The sequence below is a fragment of the Melozone crissalis genome, unplaced genomic scaffold (genome assembly GCF_028551555.1).
Source record: "Melozone crissalis strain CALT ecotype California unplaced genomic scaffold, PUWL_Pcris_2 ptg000006l_1, whole genome shotgun sequence".
Classification (NCBI taxonomy): domain Eukaryota; kingdom Metazoa; phylum Chordata; class Aves; order Passeriformes; family Passerellidae; genus Melozone; species Melozone crissalis.
In genome coordinates this window covers 26221435-26244659 of record NW_026535784.1, presented here as the reverse complement: position 1 = coordinate 26244659, position 23225 = coordinate 26221435, and the positions used below count along the sequence as shown (strand labels likewise).

Genomic DNA, 23225 nt, shown 5'->3' with positions numbered 1-23225 from the left:
AAGCACTGTAGAAGTAATACATCTGTCAGTGTAATAGGAGATAGTGCTACCCTTCTCCTGGCAAAGTAACATGGCAGGAGTGCACAAGAGTAGAAAAAAGCCATTCAGCAGTTGTATCTCAGTGGTTGGTGGTGATACCTGAGGCCAATAGGTTTGGAGAACTCTGAACCCTCTTCACAGCTGTTAGTGTGACAGACATTGCAGCGCGTTTGCGAGCACACCCACCGCTATCTGGAAGCACAAAACAATACAGACAGCAGCCCCAGACAAAGGGAGCAAGCACATGCAACACATCACACTGAGAGATATGCCAAACACACATGAAAATAAACATGCAGTTAGGGAACTGCTGCAGAAATGTGTGAATTTGCAGGTTTGGCAGATTAGCAGAATACATAAAATTTCACAGGCTTTAAATAACAATAAACCTCACAGAGAATAAGTGAAGAAAGCTGTGTTTAATACTTAATCCACTAGGGAAATATATACACACTGTTACCTGAAAGACTGCTTAATTACAGCTAATTAGAAAAAGCAAACAAGTAATCAAGATAAAGGCTTAAGCATTTCAGAATAATATTAATCAATAATCTGCACTGTAAAATAATTTCATTGTAGGCATTAGAAAGACACCATTCATAAACTAAGCTCATGCTTGATCAGCTGACAAAGTACTTTTCTTCAGTCTTTTGGATCCTTTATGCTCAAGAAACAAAATTACCAGTGAAAGCATATATTTTTTTTTTCATTTTGATGAAATGAACTGGCTGTCCCTCTTCCCCTTTTTTTATCTAATGTAAGTTAAAAAAATAAAATAAATATATATCTGGAACTGAATAACATTCTGAGGAAATGACTAGAAATCTAAAATTTCTAAATTTTTAAAAAATGAGGTATAGAAAAAACCTTCCTTCTGGATCTTGCTCAACTCCCTTCTTTATTCTACTCCTCTCTCACTGGAGCTGCCATTACATTTTATAAATACTCTTATTATTAGAAGACACAGCTTTTTAGCAACTCTAGCACAGTTGTAAAATAAAGTTAATAAATATTCTTTGCAATTATATTTACCTAGAGTATTTTTCTGCTCTTCACTAAAAGAATTATTTTTAGTATTTGATAATACTGAGATTTGACTTGGTGCTCCAAGGAAGTCAAGAACTACAAGTATGATAAACGCCTTTTCATTTCTGTAACCTATGACAGGGAGTTTTATAAAATTAAGGTGTTTATGAAGACCTGCAACCCATTTGCAGAGAGTATCTGCCATAATAGCAGTGATTTGAGCCACAGAGTCATCTCCAACAAGAGAAGTAAGCTCCTGGTATTTCTTTGCTCATTCCAATATGCCCCTGCTACTTCAATCTTTCCAATACTCCCCTGGCCACAGGCCCTGTAGGACATGCATTAAGAAGTTGTTAACACTGGCAAACATCAGAGCCATTGCCTTAGAGGAAAGTGGTACCAAAAAATCATTGTCAATTCCAAGGTGCAAGGCAAAAGGCCAAATCATTTCAGCCAGCAGTAGCTGAAAGCAATACATTACCTGCCATTAATTATTGGCATTATATTGTATATGTGAGACAAAGGCAATGGCTATCAAACCTGTACATGTGTTTTAGTTTGCTTACATAAATAGAGAATGAAAATGGTAATTGAAATTACATTTTCCCTTCCTGTATTCCTTTTCCTCCACCATCAACATACAACAGAGGTAATTCAAATGAGATTTGGTGATGTGTTGATACTGAGGTTCTCTTCTAATCTGAATATTGGCAGACTTTGAAAGCATACATTTAATACAAGCTAATGTGCAAAAAAATTTTTTATACTGTCACAGCTCTTATTCAAACTCAGTGGCAATTTATTTGTAATTTTTCAAGAGCTACCTTCCTGAATTTCATGACAGAGAAAGTGGAGACCACGAGAAAATGACTACGAACATTTAATTATTTTAACTTCAGGAAATTCTGCTTCCATTTAGTTATCATGTACCTCAGTTGAGTCAGAGTTTTATACTTCATGGACCCATAATCTAGTAAAGTGTTTTACCTTCATGCAAGAGAAATAAAACAGATTTTAACTGACTACATACAATATTTACCCCTTTATATATAATTTATATATATTCACAAGTCTGTTCCTGCATTATTTATCAGTATCTGTAGAAAAAATAATGAGATCTAATTAGCATTCACTTAAGACATGACCTCACATTTATATGATGTTGAGTTGTGCAAAATTTCTAGTAGAATAGGAATGTGTGTGGCTTAGCACATATTGATGCATGATGGGTTCCATCCTCTCATCTCTGTTCAGGCCAGGTTCCCATTAAGTGGAGTGTGGAGTATTAAGAAACAGTAAGGAAGACTGAATTAATGATCCTCTGCTCATTTCACTTGCAAACTATAAGCAATTATATCTCATAGCTGTTACTTAAGGAACAAATGAGGTTATATGAAACATTCTATACAAAACGTTTGCATATATAAAAAATGTGGGCACAAATAACGCATACACACACTCACAATTCCTTTGACCTGAAAAATTCTTCAGGAAGGAGTCCTGTCTAACTAGAAATTGCTTTAACATTGAAGCAAAGGAGACCCAAACCAGCTAAGGTCTGCAGGCAGTACTAGAATATGAAGTCGGGCAATAACTCACAATCAAAACAGCTGCCTAAAATGTAATTGCAGCTTCTTTTTCTCTTCCTCTCTTAATTGTTTCCACATTTAACCCTTCCCCCTAAATTCACAGCCCCAAGAGCTGCTCCCACTAGAGACAGCACCATCCTCAGTGAGCTGTATCTCTGTTTGACAAATGGTCTACTGGTTGGCTCCTGCCCCAAAGCCAGATGAAGACAATTCAAAATACCATCATTCCATTTGAGAGCAAGGGGTGGGTTTCTTAAAAAGACTGTTTCAGAGAGTTAGTAAAAGCAGGGGCATAAACAAAGAGGGCAAAGAGAAAGGATGCTGACCTTGTGTGAAGGGGTGAGAGAGGGCAGCCAGGGGCAAGAAAGTTTTAATAAGCTCTTAAAGTTTATTAAAGAGAAGAAAAATGGCATCCAAACATTAGGTTTACTGATCATTATTCTATTCACTGAAATTGTGAATGGTATCATTTTTGCTTTTGTCTGCACAGTGAATTCAAGTTTAGAAGTCTTTAGAGCAGGGCTTCTTACTCTTTACTTGCATTCTGACCTTTTGAGGTAAAAATATAGTGCTGGGTCCAACAGACCAGGACAGACCAAGCAGCTGCCTCTTTATGTCCCCAGGTCCAACCAGGAGGGAGACTGGAAATGCTTTCCTAGCAGACAGATGTACATACCACATCCATACATGGCTGGACACACAGCCCCAAGCACTCACACCAACATGGCACAATGGCCTCATCATCCTCATCATCCTCCCTCCCCTCTCTGGCTGAAGCTCCAATAGGGAGAATGGCACACGTGGAAAGAGTGGATCCTTCCAGCAACTAACTGGGCTCATACATCGACTCTGCCCCTCACTCCATGCCTGTTCTCCTGTGACAGCCCTGGGACGGCCCTGGACAAGGGACACCCTTTGTTCCTTGGGTCACCCCAATTTGTGTTCTTGCCTGCCCTTGTGTCCCTGTGCTCTTCCAGGCTTATGGAGACACATAGGCCTTTGATGGCTCCCATGACAGGCCTGGGAATATCCTAGCAGAGCAGGCTATTACTTGGGCTTCCACTTCTTCCACTCTTTATCTGAATTCCTTTTTGCATGTGCTGATGAGTTTTTTACAACATAATCTATACTGACAGGTAGACTTATTATTTGGTTCTTTCACGCTGCTAAAATTTAAATTTTTTGTAGAATGCCTGGAACTCAAGCCCACCTAATTTACTTCAGTGATTTAAAAGTGGCTTAACAATCTGCTCAGGAACTCTACATGGACCTAAGAAATTATGTTCTTGTCTCCCAGACAAAATGTAAGAGAATAGTCCATGTAATGAATTCCATTAATAATTTTAACAAACAGATAATATTAGCAGTCTTCCAGAACTGCATACTTTTCACTCTTGGCTCTTCTTTATGTGCTTCATCTAATGCAAACAGCTAACTTGTTTAATAGCTTTAAAATTAAATGCATTTATCAAGAATGATCTGTGTGAAATTCAGCCAAAATATTTACAGATGGACACTAAGAATCTGTTTAACTACTAACTTCTATCCATTTCTTATTCCTCAATGCAATTATCTCTCCTCGACATGAGCTATGCATGCACATATGCATAATGAACAATAAGGACATTTATCCTGTGTTTTAATCTGATGTCAGTTTCAGGGGCAGCTCATGTTTTCTGTGAGTTAGTTAATCAAGCAACCAAGTTAATGATGTTCATGAATCTGTAAAATACCTGAAGACTTACTGAAGAAACCCCCTAAATATAGCTTAAAATATGATTCTGCTGATGATTACTTACTCTAGGTTTAAAAACACACACACATTCTATGAGACTATTTTAGATTTATGACAACATTTGAACTCCAAAAGGAAGCAGAAGCCAAAGTACCCTTGATACTTCTGAAAAACCTCCTCTATATCTTACCTCTGCTTCTTTGCTTTTGCAAAAATGTTTCATTGCCTTATGCTGCTGAATATTCCTTCCTAACATGTGGAACAGAATTAACATCAAATGCTAAAAAATCTCTCCCATATATGGTAGAGTATTGCAAACCAAAGCTCTTCAAAACATTTTCTCTGTAGACAAAAATATCTTCCAGAGGGTTTGCTGAGACAGACTGCCAAGTCTGCAGCCACAGGGAAGGAACTCTGGATTAGAGGAACCCAGTCTGAGCAGTAGATTTACTTTTCATTTTTAAAGCTGCATATACGTTAGCTTTGCCACTCCACCAGTTACTGGCATCAAACTAGAAAGCTCATTTATCTGCGGGAGTCATTGATGAAATGCCTATTTTTAAAACAAACCAGTGGCAAATCAATAGCATCCAATAACCTACAATTGCACAATGCACAAATTTCTGTTATAAAGCAGTGAAAGAAAAAAAACCCACCAACCCCAAACCAAAGCTGCAGCACTCATGTTTAAAAAACAGAGTACTCTAGAAAGAAAAAAGGTAAAAAAAAAAAAGGAAAGAAAAAATGGAAAAAAGGAAATAGCTAGACCAGAACAGCTTCCACATGTGTCACTCTTTCTTAATGAAGTAATGCTTTAGATAGGTGCAAGGATAGGTGTAAGACATCCACTTTTACACTTTACTCATATGTTTTAAATTTTTTTACAGTCAGAAAACAATCTACCTCAATAGAACTGATAAGAATTGCCACATTTTGTCAATACCTCCCTTTCAGTGCAGCTGATAACATGCACATCAATATCAAGCACATAGAAGATGAAAAAAATGTTTTCACTGTCCAAGTGCAGAGCAGATTAAAGTTCTACTAAAATCATGGTATCTTTAAGTAACTGGAGAGGATTTCAGGTGTTTTCAGGTCTTTAAGGTTTGTTTTTAAGGCTCCTGTTTGATCAGAAGACTCCCAATCCCCAAGAGAATTCAGCTGAATCTGCATTCAGCTGCAGATTATTCAAATCTTATTTCTTCTCTCTTGAGAATTCATCACTTACATCAAAGATCTTAGTACAACATCGAACCAAGTCATACTTTGGGGTGGCAGTAGCACAAACTGACAATTTACCTCTTTATTCATATTTTTTGAAGCAGAAGCTATAAAATTACCTCTATCATGTGATTTTGACTCATATGATGGCAATGTACAATGTAATTATAGTATGATGATTAGCAAAGTTACGTCTGAAATTACAGTTCCGTGAAGCAAGTAGTATTTTAGTACTACCTGAATTATGCAGACTGACATGTTTAGGAAAGATATCTCCACCAAAAATGAGAAAGGAACGGGAAAAATTTCAAATAGTATTTTTATAAATGAAAAATACACCACTTTGGTTAGGGTTTAAAAACAATTAAGAACAACCAAAACTTTGGGGAACAAAAGTACACACTCAAACTAGAAACTTATTTTCTCCTGTTTATTCTATTAACAAACGTAGTGGTTTCAAGTGAACTGATATATTTTAACTTTTTATTAGAAGATATGCTCCAAAAATGGATCCTACTGAGTTTCAGTTGCCTGAGACAACAGGAAGCCATGAAGCTGGATTACTACAGTGATCTAGACAATGGTACCTATACCACGGAAAAGCCAATCCCTTTGACTTAGAGCATGCTGCTGAAATTCAGACTTCAATGGTAGCTCTGGTCCCCAGGTCCCACATATCATGACATGGTGAAGCACTGTGGTTAATGATGAAGCCACTGGTTTGGAAAGGATGGATAGGTCTGTCCTTGCACCACAGTTAATCTGCAAACCAGACAGCTCACCTATGGAGTCTGAAAGAGCAGAATGCAACTGAAAATTTATACCTGAGTGAGGACACAATTTCAGCAGTCTGCTTTCAAGAGGCATATTCCCTCTTCCAGCACAAAGAGCAGCACTATCTTATTTGCTTCAGAAGTTCAGGAGCAAACATTAGTATGCTGTCACAGACCATGAAGATAACTTTCTATAGAGTCCTTAATTGGGTCAATACATCTGTTACAGCAACTTGAGAGAAAATACAAAGCACTCTAAGTATAACACATCCTCAAGATTATCCTCAGCTGATATGCAAGTACAGTTTACAATACAGGGATATTATATGCCCCTTAATTTAGTGACAGAATGGAAATAAGGGATTTTTAAAGCATGTGCATTTTCTTAGGAAAATGTGATACTTTAATACCACTTTTCCATCACTCTTGTATCCTCATACTATGTATTTTCACATAAAACATACACACGCACAAAACTGATACTATTAAATTAAGCACACAAATCTAAGCATGCACTTTTATTTTGTGTATCCATATATGTCCATACATAGAAAAACATGTATGTCAATTTTATATATGGGATACAAATGGACATAAGCAGGCATACTATCAAAATATCTTGCTTATTTTGAGTTCAGCACCAACTAAAGTACAATTTGTTTATGAAAATTCTAGTAAATTTGGGGTCTTCTCTGCTCACAAAACAACACAAAAAATCTCACAGATGCAGCATACCTGTGTTCATTTTGACACTGGAGGATTTGCTATAAAAGTCTTCAGATTTCCTGTGGAAAATAAAACGATCTATTAATTTGCACAGGACAAGAATGTGTGGTACAAAATGGCAGCAGAGCTTTTTGGAGGGGTGGAGAATCACTGTGATACAAATGGCAGTCCTATTTTAACACTGCTTTAATTAAATTGGTACTGCTTGTCCTTCCAAAGTTAAAGATGAGCTGTCACTTCCATTATAAGTCACCCTATCTTTAAGTGTTTAGTAGCTTTCTTGTAAATATTTGCTGCAGGATAAAAAAACCTAGTGATTAACTTCTTGGTCTTGAAACTATAAACCAAAAATATTTTCCATACAGGAATGTGGAAATATTTTCAAAAGCTGCTTACAAGGTTTATTCACTCCTTTGCGCAAACTAAAAGATGTGAAGAGTAGATCTCTCCAAATATTTTCTAAGCAGCCAAAGTTACCAAGTCTTTTTCAACAATTTATAAGCAGATGTGGTTGTTTTCATCCAGTGATTTAATATGTCTCCCCAGACAACACTGACATTCTTAATGTTGCTTGATGTATTTCTATGCAGAATCAGGACATGTGTCTTGGCACTCACAGGAATCCTTATGAAAACTCCTAATGGAGCAGCAAACCAGGTCACTTTTTACAGATAATAACTTGCACCAAAATAATGTAAAGTGCACACGAAAGTTGAATCTATTTAGATATCCCAACTCTGTACATTACTTACAAACAAATAGTAAAACACAACCAGCCAAACTACAACTGCAGAAATCTCATAACATGCTATATAACAGCCAACTTTAACCCACTGATGTCATGGGATGAAGCAGACACTGTTTTCCACCTACTGGCAGTTTATGTCACAGCTTTATCTCAGGATAAAGTGGCATCTGTATACTAGCCAGTCTTAGCTGTATTGTTACATATACACTGTCCAACAGAATCCACTTAACAAATGGGCCAAAATACTGAGGGCTTAAAAAAAAAATTCTCCCACTGCATTATTCCCACATCAAGTCCAAGATAAAACAAAGGTAAAATCAGATTTCGTAATGTAATATAGCTTCAAAAAATAAATTAAAAATATAAACTGGCTATGTTGGAGTAAGTTGGAATGTATGTATGAGGGGCCATTTTTATGACGGGAGATTAAGGTACTAATTAATAGAAGTAAACAAAATATCAAAACAATTCCAGTTTCAGTTCAACTCAACAGGAACCCTAAATTAACTGAGGTAATATGCTTATTGCCATATTCCCTTGTATTCCTAACAAGGCCAGACATTCCACTGCTCGACAAAATTACTATTTTTCAGCAATGATCTGATCTCTGCTGCTATCATTCAGTCAGTTTTGTGACAAAAAAAAAATTGTATTTTTTTGAGATTTCCTGATTTTTTGGTATTTTTTTATTTCTTGAGAGCTATGGAAATAAACATCAGGCAGTGAATGAAGTTTTGTAATATTATTTTTATGCTGCAGTTATCAGTCAACTACTGCTGTGAATTTTTAAAAGCTCTTATAAAAACTATGACAATTCTTTTTTTTTATATGGTCTCTGACTGAAATGTTGCATTTCTTTCACTGCTACAGAATGTTCTTCCAGCCTCAAATTCCCACTGCATTTTCAGACTGCTAGAGGAGACACCATTTCCATGCCGTCTTTTAGCTTGGAACTGAATTGCTGACCGTACCACATACAAGATACAAAATGCAACATGATATTTATTTTCAGACCCAACAAGCACAGGACTCCAGGAGCACTGCAGAGCTAAAATGATTTCTAGCAGGTGGCTTCGATATATTTACCCAAAGCATGTTTAACTCTTACTCAAGTTTTAACAGACAAAACTCAGTTTCATCACTACAGCTCTGTACTCCTGACAACTTCTATCTGAACAGTTTAGGCCACATTGCTGACACTCACTGAGAGGCCTCATACAAATCACTAATTTTTCCACATCAATCTAATTTTGCTGAAAAACGATGTAGTCCTGCATATCTAAAAGATATGCATGTAAATGAGGCAATCCAAATCTGACACATGCAAACCACAGGCCTTTAGTATTTAATACTAAAATAATTTTGAATTCTCTGCTTCTAAGGAGCTAAAGCACCATTCAAATACTTAATGATACTGGGGTAGAAGCCAAATGAATGCAGTGAAATTAAATGCCATATGCCTGAAATAATTTTATTCAAGATTGTTTCAATCAGTCTTTAAGATCCTTGCTTCAAGTAGGAAGTGGTGGGGGGATGAATAGGGAGCAAAGAGCTGGTTTTGTTTTGTAATTCAGCTCCTTCTTAATTTCCCCCTGAAAATTGTTTTTGGGAATGGGTTTGCCCCTGACAGAGGCAAAGAATGTTGCACTGGAAGCATCAGACACTTCAGTGCTAAGATGCACACCCGATGACCAGCTGAGATACTCAGCTCTCAGCCAGCCAATGCTGCGGTGGAACAAAGGCCTGCAAGGGTCTGTGCACACAAAGCACCACTGCAGTGAGTGAGATTTCAAAATCAGTCACCTGGATTGGGCTCACACCTCATCTTTGATGCTGAGGTAAAAGAACACTAAGTTTAAGCACAGTAGCAGGCCTAACTTTTGCAGAGGAAAATCCTGGATTAATCTTCATGACGTTCTTCTACAGCTAACTTCATCTGGAAGAGCTAATGCAGCAGGAAATGAATGACTGTGCTAATGCACAAAAATGGGTCTGTTGGTTGCATACAACTGTAGTTACCATTGCTACATTTAGTTTCACTAAATACATATCCTTGATAATATTACAATGATTAACAGCTCAGAAATTCTTTGCATTGCAAGAGGTTACTGAAAAGACTTGTGGGAATCTCATTGACATCTGCTCTATTTTCTCCAGGAGACCCTGATATCTACTTGTAATTACTTCTGTTCCCGGTAAGTTCTGAAGTGTGGGGTTCTGAAGAAAACATTCTGTCATCCCTTCTGCTCCACATTCATATGGAGCTATAAAAAGGGTTAGTGAGAAGTCAGGGAAGGTTTCCCCACCCTCAGTTTATTCATGAATCAAGATGCATGACTTGACTGTTGGGATTTAATTCCATTCTTTTTCAGATCTTCAAGCACCTACGGACATTAAGGCAGAAGAACCATTTAGACACAGTTCTTGCCTGAGCAGGAAGGTTGGACTAAGTGACCCAATGTGGTCCCTTTCAACCTTACCAATTTTGTGATTCTGTTATTTACTCTTTGCCATTTCACAAGAGTTATTATGAAAAGCAGATTTAAATGTAGTTTTCTGATAGAGTGTTCATATTAATTCTAAATCTAATTCTAGTACATGCTCTATATAGTTACAATCCTTTGTATTGAATTCTACTCCAAGGACCTTTGGTGAGAGGAGTGACTGATTTAGAACACAGAGTGCAGATGGATCAACAGCAGGATAGATAAGTGTGTCTGGCTGGAAAATTACAGATTTTCATTTTCTTAGGAAGAGAACAGTTCCCAGATATTTAGAGAGGACGGGAGCTTGCCTGACTTGCATGACAGGGAGTGTCAGACTTTCATTAATGGTGCTTGCCAGCGTCACAGTTTGAGCTTGAGACAGTAATCTACTTGAGAAAATATCTGCAAAGTTAAGGAACCAAATCAGTGGTGAGTTTACTACAAGGATTGTTTATTCAGTCAGTTTAAACATTGTAGGTGATTTACAAACATACATTTATTACCAGGCAGGATCCTATTTTGCAGGAGGCAGTATATTCTTTTAATGCACATCATTAAGACTCTGCAGAGCATTCCTGCTCTGCAACAATACACCTCATATGCCAACTCAAACACTCAGTGCTGGAGGGTAAAAAAAGTATGAAGCATTAGTTCTGAAGGTATGGTGAAGCTGACTATTTTATTTCTCTCCCTATTTAAAAGAAATTCTTTCAGATGTTTACTGTTAGCAGGAAAATGATGGCAATAAGAATGCAATGAAAACTTGATAAACCCCAAGTGTTTAGATTGTGACACCAACACTTGCACAAAGGAACAACTGTCCTGAGACTTCCTTGCTAGAAGAAGTCTCTCTTGCTGAGCCTATAAGCAAGTAGAAAGCTTATATGGAAATATACTCTTTGTATCAGAAAATGTTTGATGGAGCCCAGGCAGATGATGCCTGTAATGAAAATGGCTCCCCCATGTTTCAGTTTTATTAACATGCAACAAGAAGTCCCAAAAATGGCAGGGGATCTTTACTAAGATCCAACACAGGAAGGCATATGCTGAGTATATGCTTTAGTATGTGCTTTATGAAAGCCCCACAGAAGTATTTTTATGCTTTATGTTAAACACAAGCATAAATACTGTTTGCCCTAGACCACACTACCTCAGCCTACAAGGATCTGAATACTCAGAAGTTAGAAGTCTAGTTCTAATTAAAGAGTTTTCAGATAGAAAATCAAAGAGAAAAACATAGGCAGACAATTGACATCATAGTTTCTGTAATTTTAACTTTAAAGTTTTTCTTAAAAGAAGAGATCCTCATGCTAAGGGCAGTGCCATTTTACATATTACACAGATGCATATTATCTGGAATGTACTGGTCAGATCATTAAACAATTGGGATAGTGAATAATTTGTACATGGTCATAAATTTCTACTGGAACACAATAGAGAAGTCAGCAGCAATAAGTGCGTGACCAAGGAAATCTCTACACAGAAAAGTTCTGTTTCCTGGACCATCTGCAGTGCTACAAACAAACTATCTCAGGCTGATATCTAACTTACAGCAGATCAGATATTTGAGCCTATTTCCTCCACAAATACAATACTAACATTGTTATTCAGTGTACTGAAGACTTTGTGTTGGACAATGGCAGTTGGTTCTAATTCCCATGTACAAATGTTCAAAGATAACAGATACAGGAAAATCCACCACAGGAGTCTGTGGCTGATCATTCTCTATAAGCACATCAAGGTTGGATGTAAGTGGAGGAAATATAAGCACTATTAACCATTTCATGTATCTTAAATGTGAGTTGAAAATCATAAGGTAATTTATATTCATGATAATCATTAAAGTCTGAAGCACTTGTCAGGAGTGCTGTGGTCAGACTTAAGACTCTTAACTTGTCAGGTGTAAGTGAAAAATGTAACAGTCTAAATGCAGGGGAATAAATCTGATGACACAGGAACTTCTTTCCAAACACTTCTCCTAATGTAATTCTCTGAGAATGCTATAAATGCAAGATTAAGAGAAACTGGCATCATCTTTCCCCATGTTTCTTCATGGAACATAGAAAACATATTAATTGTCTGATAGGAAAACCAAAGACTATATGTTTCTAAACTGCAAGTTTCTAACAGCAATCTTTGTTTGTGCACATAGCATCAGTAGAAAAAGTTCAAACACTTGCATTTAAATTGGTATCAACATACGTCTCTCTCTCTAGGAAAAACATATGAAGCTTAAAATTTTGCCTGTTTGTAGCATGATTTTTACTAGATACTTATTTTGACTTGGTATGTAGTGAAAAACAAACAAAATTTCTGCACTTGGTTCTAAATAGGCACTTGATGGCATGTCAAAATACTTCTCAGATACTTCAGTAGCAGAACATTTTCCTAAAATGACACTGCAATTATATGAGGATACCAAGAAAATTATTCAAGCCGACAACATTCTGTACATTTTACTGGTTATTTTTACAGCTGCAAAAGGAACGAGGAGGACAAACGGCTGCTCTTACATTCTGCATCTCCTCCTCTACCACTACAGTAAATTTAATTAATAATTCCAGTCATGCTTGTAGTGTTTGTGATTTTTTTCATTATTTTTACTACTTCAATATAAATAAAAAAGGAGAAAGGTTCCATTAACTGAATAAAGGTTAAAAGAAAAGCTCCATTAACTTGCTGACTCCAATTCACATTTCTCACCCTTTTATCCAGTCACCTACTACTGTTTTTAATACTACCAAATTTTAAATTTCTAGCCTTTAGTGGTGGTTATTTTTGCTTCCTGCTTTTGTGTTCCACATTTGCTGGTGTTTTACAGAAACTGTATTTGATCAAATGGACTCATTCCATAGGCTGGGAATTATATAAGATTACTGTATGGGTGCATGTCACTGAAGTAAATATGCAGTGGACTGGTCTGCACAGATGTAATTACAAAAAACTCCACTCTAAAACAGAGGGCCTTAAAGGCATTCTGCAAGTTCTCAGTACTTCTGGAAGTTTTCATTTTATCATGATGAAGTATTTGCCTTTTAGGAAATACAATTTTTAAGCAATGGAACCCAGAATTCACCTGTCAAATCTTTTAGACAGCTTTTAAAATGTTATTTAATTTCCCAGAAAATGCAAATATTCCCAGAATATCCAACTATTTCTCCATCTTTTTCAAGACAAATGCCATTAGAACTATGTTCCTGTCAAAAACTCCTCATTGAAGGGTTAAATCTGGATTCTTTAGATTGCAGTAACTACCAAAGTTATCAGGAACATAAGACAGTTTTAGTTTCATTTCCAGAACTTTGTAAATTACTGGTCACTTGAATACTTCAAGTATTACCTAATTTTCTGTTTCTATACAGTATGAAAAACAATGCATTCTTGCTCTTTTCTATTAGGCATGTAATATATATCAATTTCAGACTAAAGATGCATAAATCTCTACCTAAATTAGAACTCATTAAAATAGGGCTTTTTTCCCCCATGAGTCAATACCACTCCCTATAGAATCAGTGGAAATGGTGTCAATTCAAAAAAGAAAAGTCCATTTCTGTTTGCCTCTGTTGATTTTGTCTTAAATATAAAAATATGCTTCCCTGCACTACTGGGTAATGTCACATATAGCTAAGAGAGTTGGACCAATGGGTGAGGTAATACAAGACTCCTTTATGTATTCTTTTAAGTGTGCTGAAGGAGCAGCATTCTGCTTTAATCTTTTTGTAACACACACATAAAACCAGAAAAAATAACTATAACTTAAAAGACTAACTAAGAAGATACCAAGTGAAAGAAATCCATTATTATTTTCTAAGATACTAATTTGAAGGGATTGTACAGGAAAACTTTCAGTACCCCTCTATTGAGAGCTTAAAACTTGTGACCAATTTTTGGCTAAGCTTGACAGAGATGCAGAGATCTTGGGAACATTGAAGGCTTACAAGTTCCATGAGGAATTCTCATAGAGAATACAGACCTTACCGGAGCCAAGTGGGCAGTATACTCCAGCATTGTTAGATAAAGGTGAATTCATACAGGAAGGAAGACTAGGGAGCTGTATATGGATAAATGCATAGACCTTATAAACCCAGCCACAAAATTCTCTCCCACACAGCATCCAGTTTAATTTGCCTTGTTAGGCAGGAGGAAGACAACAAAAACAACCAAAATATTTCTGCTGTCTAAAAAGGTGAAGAGTTGAACCCAAGCTTTTTCCATTACATTCGTTCCAAGCTCTGCATGGATTGATGACTAACACAGTTGGAACTCTGAACTGCCTCGGTGTGATTCAATTCCAAAGGGTGTTTCAGTCTTTGCAAGCAGAAGGAACTTTCTCCAGCAAAAGGGTAAGTGTCAAAGCCTGACATCCACACAGGGGCTTGACTTGGGGTCAGCTCTACTCTGGCCCTGCAGACCAGAATCAGAGCTACAGACACACCTATTTCAGCCACCTCCAGGCCCAGGAAACATGTGAGGCTCCTTCCTTGAGCCACATCTTCCAGTTTAGGTTTGTTGGTACATCTGCAGATCTACCAAAATGTGAACCCAAAATGACAAGAACTAGAGAACAATAAAATGGGGGGAAAAAAGATCATAAGATTTTAGTTTAGATTAAGGAGCTGTGAAGCAAAACCTAGAGTAGATTTATTTACTGTTGGTCTAAACAGTCATATGGCTTCTTCAGTTCTGCTGCACAAGAATACTTCTGGTCTTTCAGTCTTCATGCTGACTTGTATCACAATGCCTCAATCCCTAAATGACTCTTCAGTGACAGCAAGTCAAATGCTATAAACATCTATCTTCTATCCCGGCTATAAAGCCAGCCTTATAGCATGCAGTGTTATCTCATTAACTCCTAGCACATTTTGCCATTTCTCAAGAATCATAGCAGTGCTTTGCACAGCTGTAGTCCCATTGGAGACTCAACTGTTTAGAGGAAAGATATTTAACAGCTGCAATACTATTGTTCTCTCAAAACTAAGGAAAACCCCTTATGTATAACACACAAAAACCAGAATAATCAGCCTTGCAAGCTTGAATTTGAATGTTTTGCTGATACTGCATTTTGCCTTTTCCCATGGGGCACAATCATCAATTTTCATTTCTTGGAGTTTCACTCCTCCAGATACCAGACATCAAAATAATGTCACTGCTACTGTTTACAACATGAGCATGTGCACTGTACTGTCAGCTGATTTCAGACCTCCAATAATGAAATCCAATATGCCTCAATGCTACATAGAGCAACAACAACAAAAGCTACAATTCTTCCTAATATAAATAGCCAAAGAAAGAACCACCAACCATTATTGTTGGGAGCATAGTTAACTCATATAAACAAGGAGTGTTAATACTAAATATCTGTACCTGCTAGCTGAATTTCAAAAGTTCTAGACATTTGGTAAATTTCAGATTGTATGCTTATCCTTCTCTCTCCCTCTCAATACCTTATTCTTCACCAGCACATTTAAGATTTCTGCTAATGAGCACATCCTTTACTGATTCTAGAGCAAATCAGAAACTGTCTACAACTAAAACTCACAAAGATTAAGCAGAATGTTATTGGAACGATTGTGAGGTGGCACACAAAAAAGGTTCATTCTTCACAGAAATGTTGAAAGAAAACACCAGAGGTTTGTGCCAGGCTTGCAGCAAACATGGGACAAGGTTTGGGATCACCCAAGAGGTGACTGGGGGGTGCCTGTACAGCACTGCCACATTGGCTGTGCAGAGCATGGAATCTGCCTGCCAGCCATCCACAGGTCACAGCTTTCTGTGCTCTTCCACAATAATGTACAATACCCACTGCCACAGGAATGAAAAGGGAGAGGCACAAATCGGGATGAGTTTTCACTCTCTTAGTTCCCTATTACCAAAGCAAACTGTGCCAGCACATGGAAGAACCCTGAATAGTCTACTACTGATTCCATACCTTACCCCAACCTTCTCTCACATCCCATGAGGAGATCCAGTTTGTATTCTGGATGAGGCCACAGATTTGCAGAAACAAGTGATTATAAAATGATTGCAATAACTACATCCACACAGAGGGAGCAAGCTGAAGCAGTACAGGTAGCATTATCTGGCATTTCCTACCACAGCCTTCACAATGCTAAGGTAATTCCTGAGCCCATCACCCTCTGGATTTTCTTTCCTTGTGAAAGGAAGGGGAAATACTGAAGTCTCATTATCTGGCACAACAGGGACACCCAAATCACTTCTCTAGAGCAGTTAGACAAACATCTGCCTTCTTAGCTCTCAGCCCTAGACCCCTTCCTAGCCAGTCTTATCTCTCTTAACTCACTCAATTCCCAGCTTGTTGCCACTTCTCTCCAAACCAAACTCCTCCTTCCCCTGCCAAAGGCAATTTGTCACACTCTACTGCTCTTATTCCCTCAGTCCTCAAGCCAGGCAGCCTTGTCCTCTGCAAAGACTGCTCTGTAGTGGGTCTGAAAGAATAGCAAACACCAGCACCCCATTTTCAGATTGCTCTAGCATTCATTGCAGTACCAACTACATGAATAGTCCCACTCATTCTCTATACTAGCCCTGGCACTTAGAAGCATTCAAGTACTCAATTCTAATTTTCCATTCATGTGCAATGGGAATAGGTTTTCAGATTCTGTTTTTGCCAAATCTCTACTGAGCACCTGCAGACAGATTTTTTGGTGAATTTTTGCAATGAGAGGGAAAAGTCACATTCCTATCAAAGCTGTGTTAAAGTTTTTCACTATTCCAGCCAGTGAGTCCAAATTTAGCTAAACTGTATGTGACCAGAATTTTTAATGTAAACAAAACCATTATATTGTAGAATCATGATCTCTAGCTTTTGACAAGAAACTTGAAACGGAATCTTAAACGACCAAATTATGTTAAAAGTTAAAACAGATAACGGATCTGCTGTAGCTAGTTAAAAGAGGCTACCAGTGCAGTTCTAAACAAAATGATTGAATATTTTAGTTTTGAGACAGGGTTTGTCTCATTATTACAATGACATATGACAGTATATATACAAAGCCTTTTCTGCTTTCTAAACCACCTGGTGACATTTTGCCAAGGGTATGTTCCCAGGAGCACTGACGGCAACAGGATTGAGGGGGTTTAGCACTGATTCCAAATGTGTTACACTGAGGTTACCAGATTAGTTCAAATGTACCTGCAGCAGCCCCAGTTCTGACACCACCAAAATGAGCTATTTAGGGCTCATTTTTCTGCTTGGTAAGGGTCACTCAGCTAACTCAGGGAGTGCCTGCACATGGGATGGTATCTGTTTCAGGAAAACACATAGATCAGTTACATGCCTTGCTGTAATACCAGCTGTTCAACCTCATCAACTGCGGCATGAATAACAAAAAGGGGGATAGATGACATAATGCAGCATGACAGAATGTCTTCCTTCACATACTACCCCCCAGATTACTTAACATAATTATTAAAGTAATGGTCTCATCTTAATCTGGGGTACCCAGTATCTTAATGTCAGTTTCACAGCACTAGGCATTTTTATGTATTTATTTATTTTAAATTGGCAACAGTAAGTGCCATTCCCTTGGCAGATGTTCTCAGTTCCCACACTCTTAATTATAGTTTTATAACCACAGCCACCTACCATACAGTGCACTGAAGCAGTGTGTCATTCTGAAAGCCACTGTTACTTGCTCATTAAATTCCCCTGCTTTGTAGAGCACAACTGATTTCAGCTGTATGCCAACCCACATGCACCTCACAGAGAGCGGGCTTCAACTCCAGCACATGTATTTCACGTGAATGTGCACAAGTGAACATGGAGGCATGCTAATTTTGTTTAGGAGTGTTCTGAAGAAGAAAATACCATTAAGGTAAATGCATTTTATGATTTTAATTAATACACTACACTGATTGTTAAGTGGCATAACAAGTTACAGTAATTTTTTCACTGAAGAGGAAATTTATTTAAAATAGCTTGAAAATGGAAATTTAACTGTAAACAAATCTTACTATCAACAAACTAGACAGAGAAACAAGGATAACACTGTTACATTTCTATTGCTTTCACTCACCACTGTATGAAAATCTAGAACTTTAACCAGAATTCAGACCTCACACTGAACAGTGATGGGAGCAGTGTATGTTCCAAAACTGTCACTGCAGCCTGTAACCTCCTCCTTTCAGCTTAGCCATATGAAAACCCACAAGGTTTTTTGTCAGGGCGCTCTGTCAGTTCTTGGTTTTCTCAGCAGTTTTCTGGGATGTTTTTCAGCACTCATAAGTTACTTACAAGCCACTGGGCAGCAGCCCAGCAATCCTCACAATGGAATACAGTACCTTTAAAGTTACCATTTCCACAGTTTTCTGCCAACAGAAGAGTCTGCAGAGGCAATTGCTAAATTTTAATTATCTTACAAATTCCAGTCCTACAGAGTAGATTGATAAAATTTTTAAATCTTTAAAAAATCATGGGGCTATAGGCATGAAAATATACTGACTATGGAATTCATCAATATCTGCTTTGTAAGGATTTTTATATTTAAAAGTCTGGCTTATAGCAATATTATTTAGAAATTATTATTTTACAATCATTCAGATCCAAAAAAGTACAATTAGTCACATGAAACAGTAAGAGAGGACTGTATGGCAGATGGGTACAGAAGTAACCATCTCCTTTTTTAAAGGATTCAACATTTAAAGGACCAACATTAAATCAGATTTAAGAAATTTAGAGTGACTCAAATTACTGATATTTCACCTGGACTTTCTGAATGAAAAGGAAGAAGGCTTAAACATGCATCTTTCTCATCCAATAAAGAAATTATGCTAATTAGTCTTGAAATTTCCTGAAGTCATGAAATAGCTATCTGTGAAAAGCTGTCAAATTAATAAAGTTAATGAACTGAAAACACAATTGCTTTTTCATTCTTTACAGCAGTTACTTGTGCTGCTTACAAAACACTCTGCACAAGAAACCAGAAGCCTAAAAAAAGGAATATATTTTAAAATGTAAAAAGCTATTTTAAAAAAAGCCATCACCTTAAATTAGTCCCAGGAGATGTAAATACCTCCCTTGAAGATTAGTAACATTTGAAGTAGTAAGACGTTCTTTCTCCCATCTAAATGAAATGGTACCAGAGTACTTCCAATAAAAGGATGAGATAATTCTGAAAGTCCATGCATAAACAAAGGAATGTATGTAGGAATCAATTTGCCTTTAAAAGGAAATTTTTTACCAAGGCGGATTAGTGTTCTGATTTCTATTTCAAATAATTAAAAATTATATACTTCTTGAGAAACTAACAGTTTTCGAGAATTAATGGCCTGCATTATTGCTGATGCATGTCTATTTTTTTTCTTTCTATTCTTGGTGAAATTCTCTACTTCCCTTGTTCAGTACTATAATTCTTTTCATACTCATTTGTCACCTGTGTGTCTAACCCCACACAGCCTCACTTTCCTGGCATCCTATCCTTATTTCTGAAGGTGATCTAAGATAATTTTTCTCCTCTCCACTTGCTCTAAGTATTATCAATGTCATAGGTTCAGAAGTTCCTAAATGAACTCCTTTAATTTCAAAGGTGTGGCTGTGAACACCTCTCTGCTTTCTGGTATTTTGGCTGTAATTTCATCCCATTGTGTTTTACCTCTTGTCAGCCTCCTTCTCACTCAAAATCCCATTCTGAAGCATTGCCCCTGTTGCTGAGGAATGTGCACTTCTTTATAGGGTTTTTGTAATGAACACTGTATGAACACTCCCTTGTAAACTTGATGAGGTTGAAATTACCACCCAAACACAGCATTTTGTAGGAAAATTCTTTTTCATAGGAAAATGTTCATAGAAAAGAGTAGCAATTATGGAAAATGCTGCATAAGTTGCAAAATTGTTAAGTGGTCCTGTTTTGCTTTATTTCCTTGTTAGCTTTTTTCCAAATTACATGTTTGATTTTTTGGCTAGTCTAAGCTTTTATTTAAATATAAGTTAGTTCACTGTAAATTGGCTCTGAAGAGCAACACAAACTAAATGTTTCCAAAAATTATCTTATTCTGAATTTCCACTCACAGACATTTGACATTGATGTTCAGGTTTTGATTTGCTTAGAAAGTCTGGAATATTTTCTGTAATTTCAAAACAATCTCTATGAAGCAAAGCAACAGTTTCCTACTAATTCCACTCAGTTCTTTAGCTCTGCCCTATGATTCACCTCAATTTAACTACTGATACAGCAACAGTGCCTTGCCTTCAAGCATATTTTAATGTAGTTTTAGTTACCTTAAAGAAACCACAAGGCAAGCACCAGATTTAAGTGAAGATAAGATTCATATTTTTCTCCTACACCCTTCTGTTATATAGCTATAATATATATATTCTGCCCTTATTTAGAATAATTTATACCTCCTTGAAACCAGCCATCTCATATCATATTCATATTTACTCTTGAAAAACCTTCTATACTACTCCTACTTGTGATGCACTGTTCAGAATTAATTTCATTGATATAGCACAGTATTTCATTTTGATATAGCACAGTAATCTAATATAACTTGTAATTTGCTTAAGTAAGAGATGTCTGCTTATATTTACTTTCCAACTCATTTCTAAGTGTCTGTCACACTGCTTTTCAGTATAATTATTCTATTATTTTCACTACGTTACAAAAGTGGCAGTTTCAACACAATCACTACAATGAAAGACTGTACAACAGATAAATCCCTCTTGGTAGAAATTTTTACATCACATGGCAAGCCAATGCTAATACCAAAAAACATTGAGCATTTTGAAAATGCACACTGTCACTCAGTGGTTCTGTGATTCTGTCTTCCCAAGTCACTGTTACATTTGAAGGGACCCTGCTCTCCTGGGGATGGCTGAACACCTGCCTGCCCATGGGAAGCAGTGAATTCATTCCTTGCTTTGCTTTGCTTGAGTGTGCGGCTTTTGCTTTCTCTATTAATTTGCCTTTATCTCAATCCACAGGTTTTCTATCTTTTACCATTCCAATTCTCTCCCCAGTCCTGCTGGTGAGGGAGTGATGGATCAGCAGTGTGGGGCTTGGCTGCTGCCTGGGCAAACCACAACATGCACTCTTAGTTTGCTTTGACAACAGCCATCAAATTTGATCCATTAGTAAAAGCAATCAGCACTGCCGAATAAAATTATTCATGTGGTGGGAAGTCTTTTTATTGTAAAACATCAAAGCCAGTAGAATATGCACCAAATAAAAAGAAATAAACACTTTGCAATTGTTCAATAAGTGACTAGGATGGTAAAGAAGTATACTGTACAATCAGTGTCTAGCAATTGAGGGTACTTGAATATGACTTTGGTTTGAGAATTGCAGACTAGCTTACTGGGAGAAGAGCCATGTCAAAAACTGCATTACTAGACATGGCAACAGATGTGATTACAGGCTTTGTGGATGTCTACAGAAAGATATAAGCTGCATCTGTTCTCTAGCGCAGGACCATGCTGCACTGTCTTTAGCTGAGGGACATCAGCATGAACAAAACTTAGATAGGAAGATAAGGCCCTATGAATGTATCAGCAGTGAATTAGTAACTAAGGCCATGCCATCCACAAACCACTGAATTTTTATGAAGTGCAGAAACTCTGAAACAGCAAATGCTTCTGAATATTAAGTGAACCAGAACTGTAGGTTTCAAAAATTATTAACTGTTCCCTTGTGCCCTTGGTACTCTTATTTTATATTGAATGTCCCATTGTGTATCATGGCCTCTGTGCTGGCTGGCAAAAACCATCCATCACTCTACCTAGCATTTTTAGAAACTGGATAATTTGCTTCAGTTTAGTAGATATTAGCAAGAGTGATACCAGATGAAGCTATGGCCTGAGCTAAAGAGCCATAAAGACACGAATTCATACCTCAGTCACATCTACCACAATTCAGTGACTGCAGACAGCTGCTCTAATGTACCCCATTTCCAGTGGGTATCAGGCACAAGTCTTCCAAACACCTGAACTTGTACAAAAGCTGCCCATGCATGCATAAAGCCTCTTCATTTCCATAAGCATACAGAAACTAAATGCTGCATGTTGTATCCCTCCAAGCAGAAATCTTGCACTTAGTATAAGCACAAATTCCTCTACTTTTCTGCTAAAAGCAGGGGAACTGTGCTTAAACTTGATGACCTCTAAAGTTTTGCATAAGTAGGGTATCAGCTTCATTTAAATGATACCAAACAACTACTTAAATTAACTGAAAACAAAAGGTGAGTCATCAGAATTAATACCTTTTTGCCTAACATTGGCAATGAAAGTCCTACTCCAAACTAAAATGTAACACTTTGTAAATTTTTCTGTTTGCCCTCTGGTCAGCTCTTTTTTCTATCCTCCAGTCTTAGAAATAGTGAAGAATGCAAATACTTCCTGCTATTTCCTCTGCTGTTATAAACCAGTGAAGTTCAACTGAGGTCAATGGTGCCCTTTTACTCCAGTTTAGGGCCCAACCCCTTAATTATTTCACATTTACTAAAACCTGTTTCACACAAGGAAGTTCTATGTAAACACACTACAGATTATGGAATTTCTTCCACCACTTAAAACATCAAAGACAATACAGGCTTTCTTGGTTTGTTGTTTTTAATTTAGAGACTGTGTAAATACAAACTACTATTATGCATTAATAAGTCACCCACAAGTAACCGCTACATTGCTACACTTAATGTGCAATAAATCACAATTTGTATTGGCTTGTACACATTAATGGTCAACAATATATACTGTTGTATTATCAAACAGCAAATAGAAGGGAACAGAACAACAACTACAATACAAAAGTTTTGCATTTTGTCTCTAGAAAGCAGATACAGAATGTACATGTGATAGCTGGAATGCTACCATATGAGGACTTGCTTGCAGAAGCACCACAAAGTAGATCTGTTCAGTGGCTCTAAAAT

The 23225-nt window shown here is 37.1% G+C and overlaps 1 protein-coding gene across 9 annotated transcripts in view; it reads right to left on the bottom strand.

The window, feature by feature from the left end:
- The window catches only part of SORBS2 (sorbin and SH3 domain containing 2), a 144991-nt gene that overhangs the window by 71099 nt on the left and 50667 nt on the right, over positions 1-23225 (bottom strand). For 6 of the 9 annotated variants that reach the window (XM_054295667.1, XM_054295669.1, XM_054295670.1 and 3 more), the window contains exons 3-4: positions 7119-7168; positions 139-231 (exon numbers count right to left, since the gene is read on the bottom strand). In XM_054295667.1, the coding sequence (XP_054151642.1) occupies positions 139-231; positions 7119-7128 (103 nt within the window). In that variant the 5' untranslated portion in view covers positions 7129-7168. The remainder of the gene's footprint in view (positions 1-138; positions 232-7118; positions 7169-23225) is intronic. The other 3 variants (XM_054295668.1, XM_054295676.1, XM_054295673.1) reach the window with 1 other exon arrangement.